The 11,641-nt window shown below is 39.5% G+C and overlaps 2 protein-coding genes across 6 annotated transcripts in view; one reads left to right on the top strand and one right to left on the bottom strand.

Annotated features, from left to right (window-relative positions):
• Positions 1 to 429: 429 nt before the first annotated feature.
• marveld3 (MARVEL domain containing 3) lies at positions 430 to 4,411 on the top strand. 5 transcript variants are annotated; one of them, XM_032560502.1, is made up of 5 exons: positions 430 to 591; positions 675 to 822; positions 2,082 to 2,339; positions 2,434 to 2,525; positions 2,940 to 4,411. In XM_032560502.1, exons 3-5 carry the CDS (start codon positions 2,095 to 2,097, stop codon positions 3,548 to 3,550), a joined length of 948 nt encoding a protein of 315 aa, XP_032416393.1. In that variant the 5' UTR covers positions 430 to 591; positions 675 to 822; positions 2,082 to 2,094; the 3' UTR covers positions 3,551 to 4,411. The 5 variants fall into 5 exon arrangements, with proteins under 5 accessions (XP_032416393.1, XP_032416391.1, XP_032416390.1 ...); XM_032560500.1 differs by having other exon boundaries at positions 430 to 822; XM_032560499.1 differs by lacking the exon at positions 430 to 591 and having other exon boundaries at positions 810 to 899.
• A 206-nt stretch (positions 4,412 to 4,617) lies between these two features.
• Positions 4,618 to 11,641, bottom strand: part of phlpp2 (PH domain and leucine rich repeat protein phosphatase 2) — a 40,320-nt gene continuing 33,296 nt past the window's right edge. Inside the window, exons 17-19 of the mRNA XM_032560498.1 lie at positions 11,258 to 11,452; positions 10,954 to 11,185; positions 4,618 to 10,868 (exon numbers count right to left, since the gene is read on the bottom strand). Of these exons, the coding sequence (XP_032416389.1) occupies positions 9,597 to 10,868; positions 10,954 to 11,185; positions 11,258 to 11,452 (1,699 nt within the window). The 3' untranslated portion in view covers positions 4,618 to 9,596. The remainder of the gene's footprint in view (positions 10,869 to 10,953; positions 11,186 to 11,257; positions 11,453 to 11,641) is intronic.

Raw genomic sequence — 11,641 nt, 5'->3', positions numbered from 1 at the left:
CCCAATTGATTTGGAAAAAAACAAAAGTTAAATACAAATATATAATTTTCTATTTAAGATCTATGTGTTATTCCAAATGTATCAAGTCACTTTTGGTGTCTGAGAAAAAATTAGGGGACACCAGGACAGTGTGGTAGACTAAGAAAATCTCTTCGAATTGACCACAAATCATTATTAAGATGGTCTCTCAAACTATATTTGTAAAGCACATTATCCGTTTTAGGACACCACAGTTAGAAACAGAACTCAAGTTTTTCTGTTATTATGGTGCTGAGTCATGCAAATATATGCAAACAAATCTGTTAAGAATTCTTCTTGAATCTTGAATAAGATAGTAAATGACGTCATAGTGACATTTATATTGAAAGGGATCTTTTCCTATGCGGAAGTGCTTTGAGTAACGTGATTACACTCACTAGCATGACGCTTGACCTCGTGCTCTGTGTCCGGGTTGTGGCGTGAATCGCAAATCTTTGGACTTTTGAAGTTAATTCAACCAACAATAAGTTAGTTTTAATCACCATTCCCAGTGTGTACAGAAGTCTTCTTGTGGTTTTCAAACAAAGTCTAGACGATACAGTGAAAATAAAAGTAATTTAACTAATTTCTGCCTTAATTTCCTTATTTAGTCAAATTCAACCTGATGGGGAAAAATAAACTGTTTTTGGTTATAGTGTCTTGATCAACAAATGAATGCATTCATGCTTCACGTGTGGAGGCACTGGCCCTGACTGAGTCCTACCCACGATTCAGTCTGTGGAGATGAAGTTACACACCTAACACAAAGACGTCTCACATCAAGTGGGCGTGGACGCAGAACAGGTGAGTGAAGAAGATCTCCAACAGGAAGTTGTTACAGGTGGATTGCGCTGCTTTGCTCTAAACGAAAACAAGCTGAGGTAAGAACGGGACTTAAGGGAAACACAAACTATGTTTTAGGTTCTGGATAAAACTACAACCATGTCAGTTTTAGAACGAAAAGCTAATTAATCTGACCGGATTGTTTCTGCGCATTACGAGCTGTAATAACAGCATCACCATTTGCTAACCTCATATTGATTGAAGTCGTCCAGTATGATTTTCTTCCCGCAGATTAGACATAGAGAAAGATACCAATACTCTAAGCAACATAAAAAGCCAGATTGCATTTTAAAAATAGACTCAAGGAGAAATGCATTGAACCTGGAGACATGTTTTGTGGTTTGATTAAAGTAAAATTTTGGCGTTTCAAAATAATGACCACGTTTGGAGGAGTTCCAAGCCTGACAATGCCATCTCACTTGTGAAGTACGGAGGTGGCCACATTATCCTGTGGGGCTATTTTGCTGCAGGTCAAACTTTTACATTTCAGAAAAATTACATTAAAGCAACATCTCTGGATATCAGAGAAGTAGTTAAAGTTACATCACAATTACCAATGGCCAACATATCAGCAAATTCATTACAAAGTGGATTAAGGTCAACAAAATCAGTGTTTTAGGATGTCTATCACGAAACCTTGTCTGTGTAGACCTGAAAAGAACTATGTGGCCTACAACACTGACTCAGTTTCTTTATTTCTGTAAGTAAAAGAGGTAAACAATCCACCAAACTTTAAGGTCATATAAGGATATAGCCAAGTTATAAAGTTTAAAGTCAGTGCTACCATATTTGTTTCACAAGATCCAGGGACATCTCTTTTCATTATGCTGGCATTAGGCAAATAAATCTTATTTGGTAATCCTACCTGACTTGAACCAGAAAACATTTAGACTTATTGTGAAATAGTGAGAAAAAATATTTAAAGTTTTTATACATTTGGTTTTACTGTAGATCCATCCATCCATCCATTTTCTGTACACCCTTGTCCCTTGTGGGGTCAGGAGGGGTGCTGGTGCCTATCTCCAGCGAGACATTTTGGGCGAGAGGCGGTGTACACCCTGGACAGGTCACCAGTCTGTCGCAGGATTTTAACTGTAGATATTCCACCTTACTGCTTTGCTGCTTGTTGTGTCTTGTAAGCTTCTTCTTTGTGCACAAGCCAACCATCCACTCTGTGTATTGGAGTCTGTAATAGGATTCATGTCCATAATCTTCTTCAGCAGGTAAAGGGAGATGCCAGACAGGGGAAGACACCATCGGAGGAGTGATGTGTCCGCAGAGTCCAAGAGCAGGGATTACTCACACAGGGGACAGCACTCTCTGTATGATAACCAGAGACACAGCCAAAACCCAGGAGGTGTAGAGGAGCGATTCAGCAGTGACAGAAGAACCAAAGAGAACAGAAAGAGAGAAGTGACAAGTCCTCCTTTTCATAAGGGGTCAGCTCCATACATTGCTCATGAAAGGCCCTCAACACTGTAAGAAAACTTGATGAAGGCTTGATATTTTTTTGTTTAACATTGCAATGAAGGTCATGTTACATCTCTAAATAAAATGGTGTTGTCTTTGAAGGCCCAGAGAAACATCAGTGTATAACCATGAGGTTTATCAACAACAGCACAGAGAAGCCCTGTACAATTTAAGGTACATCCTAACCTCTAGAGGTAAGTATATTCCCTTTGAGGTTCTTCTGTGAAGCTCAAGCTAAGTACAGTACAATATTTCTGTATATTACCGTGTAGCAACAGAATGTAATGAAAGATGTGACATTTTATCCATGGGGTTTTGCCCTCCATTATTGTGATGTTTAACTATTTTACTTTTCAGTTTATTTACATTTAATATTTACTGAATGTTCTTAAATGCAGATTCCTAAACTGCATCAAACCTGATTTGATTTTCATAAAATTTTGGAGTTCTCTAAGACAAAGTAAAATTTTCCAGTGAAACAAAACTCTTTCATCAGAGAAAAGATCTGGAAATTTGGCATTTTTGCTGAAAATGTATTAATTTTAGAAGCCACACTGAGGTCGGTGTTAAAACTATGATCTCGCTGCTCTCTGTTGCATGTCTCTCAGGTATCTGCCAGCTCATGGAGATCTCTGTGAATCTTCTTATCATAATCTGCGCCGCAGTGCCGTACAGCAACAACGGGGGTTACCGCGACCTGGCCAGCCTTGGAGGAATTTACGCTTATTACTTTGGAGGTGCCAGCGCCTTCACTGGAGCTGATGCAGACAGAGTCAAGGAGCTGGACCGCCTCTTCCACCAGCTCAAGCAGCCTCCATATGTCTTTTCAATGGCCTGCAGTGGGATTTTGATGATATATGCCGGTGTCATGTTTGCCCTGGGGGTCTTCAGGGTCTCCTACCGCTGGCCCATTGCGCTGCTTGTGGAAGCTGTTGTGAATTTTCTGATTGGCTTAGGTTACATCGCTGGGTTGGTTTTCTACTTTATTAAAATACAGGAAACCTACCAAAACCCCATCTGTCAGGAGAGGGAACAGATGTACAAGAGCAAAGGACACAAGGGCTTTGACTGCAACTTTAATGGTGCAGATATCGCAGGAGGATTGTTTGGAGTGGCAGGGATTTTTGTTTTCATCTTTGGTGGGGTGCTGGCAGTCAGAGCCTTCAAATCAATGCGAGAGCAGAAGAATGAAAGAACAAATGAGGACAATTATTTTTAAACATGCTTTTCTTACTCACATTAGAGAAAAAGTTTAACAGATTGGAAGGGATTTCCATTAAGTCTTTTTCTGTATTAAATTTCTTTATGCAAGCTGGAATACTTTTTTAATTCTTGATGCTCTTTTCTTATTTCTACTTTTGTACTGACCATTATTTTTTTTTGTAAATGTCATAATAAACAGCCAGATGAGAGTACATACAATTTCATAATTTTGGCATGTAAAAAGAGGTAATTGGAAAACAACTTTTCTTTCCACTTGTGAGATGTATGATAGAACATTTAACCTCTTGTAAAAAAAAAAAAAATCATAAGCTGTTCTTAATATGGGATGTGTTAGGCAGAGGAGGAGTTGGTGAAATAAATTCAAAACTCATCTTGTGATCGCTTTATTTCTTGTATGAGACTAGGATAAATGACAGAATCTTGCCCACCAAAACTAAGTATAAGGGGGTAAAATAGACTCAACTGACAAATTAGCATTTGACAAAAATAAAACTAATGCAGTGATCGATCATGTATATCCTTTGAGATTTGGAGCTTAATGTTGGTTTGTGTTTGTGTGCGTGTGTCAGGGTTAGAGTTAACCCTAACCCTAAACTGATAAAATACTTTTTTATAACTATTAGTATTGCTTCTCTTTTGACATAAAACAACCGTTTTAACCTTGTCTTGAAATCTAACAATGCAAGAGCTACTCTGGTGGTTTGAAAATATTTACACAAGAAGTTTTTATGTGTAGCTTTGTTGATTTGATGCACATTTATAATAGTGAGCCTTTAAATCTTTGCCAGACTACAGGGTGCATTTCTAAGCTTGTCCAGTAGGTGGCATTTACTTTATTCAGCAATGAACCAAAACATGCAGAAATCTAAAGCCTAATTGCATGAGGCAAAAGCCTTTAACTTAAGTTAACAGATACATTAGATGTGTGAGGTAAAACTGCTAAACCACTGTTTGTACAGCAAAAATAAATGTTTTTGTCTAAAATGCTGTGTTTTGGTGATGAACTCAATTATATCAATTATAAATTACTTAAGTAAATATATAAGCACAAGAATACACATATACAAACCATCCTGCTCTTTTATTCCTTATGTTTTAGACATTTGATATTTGTCTTCAAATAGACATTTTTGACTGACCCATGTGTACCGAGCAACTAAAAATGATCATAAACATGGTCATTAAAATGAAGCTGGACAAAACCATTCACAGTAAAAAGTTTTATTGCTACTTGGCTTAAAGTTAATTGTGGAAAAAAAATAATTAAAAACTGAAAATAATAATAGCAGCATCTGAAATAAAAAAAAAAAGATTATCTTTTATTTCACAGAAGGTTCATATGAGCATAAGTCTCTGAAAAACAGCAAAAGTGCTCTTTGTTAGCTCCATTCCTAAACAATGTTATTGTTTATTACTCAACATAAATTTTAGCAGCAATCAGCATGCTAGAAAAAAATATATTGGATATGCTTCATTTTATACAAATAAACCATATTTTATATATACATGTTTCTCAGTTGACTTGTATTTAGCACATGCTTAGAGTACGAAATACAGTTACAGTTAGTACCCTCAATGGTGCCCTAATGAGTGACAGTTTTCTGAGGAATCCCTATAGTTTTCAATTCTGTAGCAAGAGGGTGATAGAAATTTGCATGATACAATGAAGTACAAAAATAAACATCAAGCTTCTTGGCATTGAGAAAAAAAAAAAATCTGCAGAAAGGAAACATGACATTAGACAGTGGCTACTTTGGTCAGTTGGAGCGCCTCTGATCGGTTTCGTTCACAGTTCACACAGAGTTACAGTCAAACCATTGGTCACACAGGCATGCATGCACTTCACACTACACAGAAACACAGATACTTCTGCAAGCTTGTTTAGATGTGCAAAGAGGAAGTACTACTCCAAAGTTAATAAATGAATCACGAGAAAAACAATGTAGTCTGCTTTAAAGTGAATTCCCTCTTCTTAAAATGTTTAAGGAGTATTGTGCTAAGTGTTTTCTTTTGAACCAAAGCACATTCTTCACACCTCTTTCTTCCTGTTTCTGTGCATCCAGTTCCAGGCAGATTTCAGTGCACAATGACTGCCTCATCAAAAATAAGACATACTTGAAGCTGGAAAAAATAATAGCTGAGAATGATATGGCATCATACAGGAGACAGCAACAGTTTAAGAGGGTCAAATGATGTCAAAAATGGATTTAGTTAGTTTGGAGGACACTACAGAGAAATGTCATATTCATTTTGGACTGGCAACAAAGCACAAAGACAGCAGGTCAAATGGACCGGGCAGACTCACAAAAAATGCTCAGTGAAACATATAAACACAACCCCGACTACATCATACATACACACAGCACTCAATATTAAGACATTTTAAGTGACAGGATTTATGTAGCTTCGGGTGGTAAAGTGACACTCTCATCACATTTATATTTACACTTGACATGTTGCATATTTTACAAGAGAACTCAAAAGATCACACCATTTCGTGAAACCTCTGGAAAAGTTCAAGCTCTCCTCTGTTGACTCGCACAATCATAACCTGTCTCAGAATGTCTGCAGTGTCCGTGAATGTCTCGCTGACTTCGGGCCAGACGCCAGACGCATTGAGCGGATCGTGGACGTCAGAACCACAGTGTCCCACGTGTTTGGCATCTCAGACGCAGGTCGATAAAGTGACAAGAATTAATTATTAGCTTTAGCAAAGTGCTTTGTAGGTAAAATCTGTACTTTTATAACTTTAGAAAAATAATCCAACGGCTTTGATAATATGCATGATACAATTTGAAGCTATACGTTTTTTTGTATTATTTGTAGGGAGATTATGATATAGAAAAAACAAATAAGCACAATATTTTTGATCAAGTCTTAGTCATGAATAGCAACAGAATATGTTCAGTCTTCACCCTTCGTTTAGTGATATTACTTTTAGCTACCTTCCGCTTTACTGTCAGCGGTTTCCTTTACAAGAAATGTTGTGTGTGACTAAGGAACCTGTTGTTAAACTGCTAAACATTAAGTGAAACACACGTGGCAGCAGATTTAATTCTTTTTTTGTACAAAGTGCTTATAGCAGAGTTACTTTAGTTGAGGGTACAACAACTTGGCAAGCCAGAAACTGAGGCCTTCACATGCTCTGCAGAAACAGAAAAAAAATATTCACCCCAGGACAGATGTTCTTATAGTTTGTCCTTGAAATAGCATCTGGCAAGAACTTTTTTTCTTACATATGTAAAAGAAACAAATTTGTCAGATTTTTTATAGTATGTGCTGGTCTCTAAAGACGATTCTTAGAAAAACAGAATATAGATGGACAACTCAAAGGACTTCTCCTTTTAAAGACTACTTAGATGAGCTTTAAGGCAAAAACGTTATTCTGTAGTTCCAGCTAAAAATACATGTGAAATTCCAAAACTACTGAAATTAGGGTCAAAGAAGAAGGAAAATTGTAAAACTAACATAATAATTACCGACAACAGCAAACATTGGACTACATCTTACCACAGAAGTCCAGCTGAACAAGTTGGAGGCATTCGGAGCTGGATAAAATGAGGTGTCTAGGGCAGTACGATACTGAGTTTCCCCAAATAATTTAGGTATCATAAATACAATTATAGTTTATACCCCTGGGTACAGCAACCTCAGGATTTACTGGCACTGAAGGTAAATATCATCATAAATAAAAATATTTTATTCCAATATCAAACAGAAACAAGAGAAATTCAACCTCTGGCTTAGTGCATCTATCCTGTGGAGTCAAATACCGTAAGAAATAATTGCTTTATGCAAAACTGCCAGGGCGACACTTACTGGGAAACCCGGCAATTCTTATACCTAACTGAGACTTATTAAATCTATACGTAGCTTTTCTTTCCAAGTAGATCGCAGAGATACTAGTTTTAACTTGTAATCTTTTACTTCTTAAGTAATAATATTTTGAAGTTAGGCTACTACTGAACGTAGTGTGAAGTCAGTACTTAGGGTCTCTGGAATCGATAAAGGGCCATTTACCATTTACCACTAGAGACAGTGGGTGCCAATAATTGCTGAGGGCTCTGTGTACACTATATTATCATATAACATGATGCTAAAGCTTTGAAGAGGGAAAGAAATGATTATATATTCTGAGTGACTTACTTAATAAGAAAGTCTTTCTGGTGTCAAATACCGCATATGTTTACGCTCATATTTTTTTTATTGTGTTTGCTGACATCTAAAAAAGCATTAACCATGATTTAAAAAACAGTACAGCACATAAATGTATATAGAAAAAAAAATACCTTCAAATGATATCACGACAAGCTTCTATTTCTAAGATTTAATCTTCAAAATTTTCTGAAAGCTTGGAATGAATGCTTTGTAATAGTTTGAACACTGTTCAAATTTTGTTTACCAAAGATATTTGTTCTAATTAATTTCCGTGTTGTTCAGGCAAAGTCAAGTGACTGAGTTATAAGTTTCCCATTCAGCTATGACTGATTTCTTGCCAGTCAAACAGTCAGTTTGTCCTGACAAATCCCATTTCCTCTCACCACAGTTTGGCAAAGCAGCTTCCAAGTCCAACATTTGACAGAACAAGCAGAAAAATATTAATGCATGGAGTAAATGTGAGAAAATGGCAAGTAGATGACAAGTTTGTTCATAGCTTCGCTGTATAATATAACTACTACCAGCAGCCTCAAATGTTAATAAATAATCTGTCTACACATAAAAAGAGATTTTAAATAAGAAGATAGATAAAACATCATTTTATACTTGCACTGACTGTTATCAGGCTGATTTGTTCAAATTAATTAATGTGTTCAAAATGCCTAAACTCAAAATATTTATTCTTCTTCTTTGAAATGAGGCTTTTATGGGGATTCATCTTCACTGATTATTCTACTGTTACTACCACTTCAGCCCACTAAAGCTGAATATCTTCAATGTCAAACGGCTCATAAGAGGTCTGCAGTGCACTCAAAGCTTATCCCTCTGTGGTTGTAGAGAGTGTTTCCTACAATGATTGATCCAGTTTGTAAGATTCTATAAAATAAAACCCAAATTAATAATTTCAACAACATAAAGGCAGTTATTCTTGTCTTTACATGTTGATGACATCTTAAGTCCTTTCAGTTCTTCTTTTTTTAAAAGTTGACATGTGACCTTTGGGTCAGGAATGAGATTTCTCTCCTTAAAAATCTAACAAAATACAAAACTAATATCCTTTTAAACGTACCATTTGGGTAAAGAGATCAACCCTAGTTCTCTTTGTGTAAGCCACTAAGAGAGGAGAGTCATATCTGCTAGCGTTATCCCACTAGAACATTTTCACTGAAGAGACGTGGAAACTATAGCATCATTTTCTGTTTAAACATCATGAACTCAAAAGTTAATGGTGAAAAGACATCCACTTAAAATATTTGAATGTAGTTGAAAGTTGTTTGGGGTTGAGCAAAGCTTGACTTTATTTAGGCTGAATTCTGATGGGATTATGGAATAAAAACTCAAGTTTTCAACATATTTTTCTGAGCTAAATAAAGACAACAATGGGCCAAGCTTCAATAGCCGTAGGAAGGTGTCCAGGGACATTGAGTGTTCGTAAAGACCATGTCCTGTCTGACTATAGCTAAAACAAACTCTTAACCTGGATGCGTTGAGCTCTCTGATGTGTCGTCCATATTAGGCACTTTTTCAAGCGAATCAATCTCTGCAGGACCTGAGTCACCTTTGGGTTCCTGGTGGGGAGACCGACCACAATCTTTTCTGCATCCATCAGATTGCTTAACTTTCCAAGTAAAGGGAAATGCTGTTGACATATTGGACATGTGGAAACCTTGTTCAGCCCTATTGTGGCGGATACTCAGAGCATATTCTGCTTATCTCTCTTTAATGGCACAGAATCAGTTTTTAACAGAGTTCTAAAGGCTTTTCTTGTCTTCTCAAATTTTTTTCAAATGGCAACTTCTTCCAACTAAACCAGCTGTAGGAGATAGTCCTACATCTCAAGAATGGCACAATCCAAACTGAAGCCAAATGGCTGTCTCAGTGTCCTAGAGGGCGGTATCGTAGACTTCCTGCTGCAGGACGGTAGCGAGGCCCGGCCCTGGAACTAAGGTGGAGGCAAATGCAGGAGGGTGTGGTTGATCCCACAGTGGATCTTTTACACAAGTGGGTGTTGGAGGTGTGGAGATGCCCGAGACAAGAAGGCTCTGGCCTTTCAGCTGCTCTCTGACCTCCTGCTCAAGACCAGGAGGCACAATTAGCTGGTCCTCTGGGTCCTGCTGAGCTGGGGCGGTGAAGTAGCCAGATTTTTTCTTAGGCGCCTCCAAGGCAACCTCAATGATATTATGACTGTCTTCCGGGGCCACCACAGAACCATTGGACAGTTTCTTACCGAACAGGCTGGATGTGGAAGGTGACTTCTTGAGGTCTCCATTCTCTCTACCACATACAGCCAGCAGACAACCGTTTGTAGCAGAAACCACCACGCTGTTCTGTCTGCGCATTTTACCATTGCGATTTTCAAGATTCAGCTCCTTCGGGCTCTCAGGGGCCCCTGGCCGGAGCTGGAAAGCACAGCAGTGAATGTCTACCTCCACCTCTAACTTGCTACCATTAGAGATGACACCCTCAAGTGGAGCTTCATCATCGCTGTCCAAGCCGTTGTCAGACTGGTTGCTTGAGAAAGTAGCACTGGAGGGCTGGCGCTGGAAAACACCGGGAAGAGTTCTTGTTGGAGCTGGACCTGGTACCATGATCCCGCAGAGTGAAGGAGCAGGGTGGAGGCTGCAGCGCCTCTCTGGGCGAGACGCAGGGCCAGAGGATGGGTGCTCATCCGAAGCGGTGGACCCTGCCTCACTGCCCACCTCCGACGCTGACGTCTCACTACTAAACTCGGTACCAATACCACTGCTAGACGAGATGTTTCCTGGATCACTGGGGCATGTAGTCACGGACACAGGCATAGGGGCCGGGGTTGGACCCCGCAGTTCATCGTTCAACACCGGTGGCTCACAAGTGCAGCTGTCCTCACCGACATGCAATGACACCACCACGGCTCCGATGTTGTCCTTGCAGCCATAGCTTTGGGCAAGGGAGCACAGTTTCTTGGCAGCTGCATGTGGATCCCGCATGGCCTGCACGGTGTACACAGCCTCCTGATAGGACACTTGCTCGAAAAGGGCCCGGTTCCCCAGGATCAGGAACTCATCTTTGGCACAGAGCAGCTCAGTGCGCACCCAGGGCTTTGGAAGCACCCAGGGAGACAGATATGAACAGCCCAACAAGCGAGAGCAGCATGTCACTCCACTCACTTTGTTATCCTAGAAAAGAGATAGTGCCAAAGAAACATTGCATCACATCTTTACGTATAGAATCTACGTCTATCACCTTGAGAGTGAGTATTACCTCTGTTATAATGGCTTTATTGACTTTAACCCTCTCCGTCTCCTCTGTGGAGTTCTCCAAGCTGAAAACCTTTGAGAGCTGTACAGGCCGTCCATCACGGCACAAAATGGCCTGGCATGTACCAACGTTAGCCACAGTAAGGCTAAAGCAGCTCCCAGGCTCCGACGTCTCACGGTGAATGTAGCACAACAGGGCTGACGCACCGAGTTTCTGTCCGGCCATGCCAAGTTTTCTGTTCAACAGGAAAGAAACTAGAAATAAAGTGTTCCGATAAACAGAAAAAAGAATAAACAGACAGTCTTACCTGTGTGAGGTGAGAAATGTGTTGCACATGTACACTGTGTCAACACAGGAGTGCTGGAGTTCTTCGCAAAGCACATCTCCCATGGTGCACTGTAGGAGGCGTGGCACCTCCTCGTTGCGGTCGCCATCAAAGATTCCGTAACAACCTTCGCCACCATCTCCAAAACGGTCCACGGCAAGCACGGAAACACACAACCTGTTCCACACAACCAGATTCATCTTATCAAAAGAGTGATATAGTGACCCCATAACTTTCAGACATTTGGCAGTAACTCCCCTTGCACACACACTATTTCACCTCGTTCCCACATTTCACCTCCTTTGCTTTGGACAGTTTCTACTACTTGTAATGTCACCATTCTACTTGAGCCCCTCTCATTTATAC

This window comes from Xiphophorus hellerii, chromosome 4, assembly GCF_003331165.1.
Source record: "Xiphophorus hellerii strain 12219 chromosome 4, Xiphophorus_hellerii-4.1, whole genome shotgun sequence".
NCBI lineage: Eukaryota > Metazoa > Chordata > Actinopteri > Cyprinodontiformes > Poeciliidae > Xiphophorus > Xiphophorus hellerii.
This window is presented reverse-complemented; position numbering and strand designations above follow the sequence as displayed.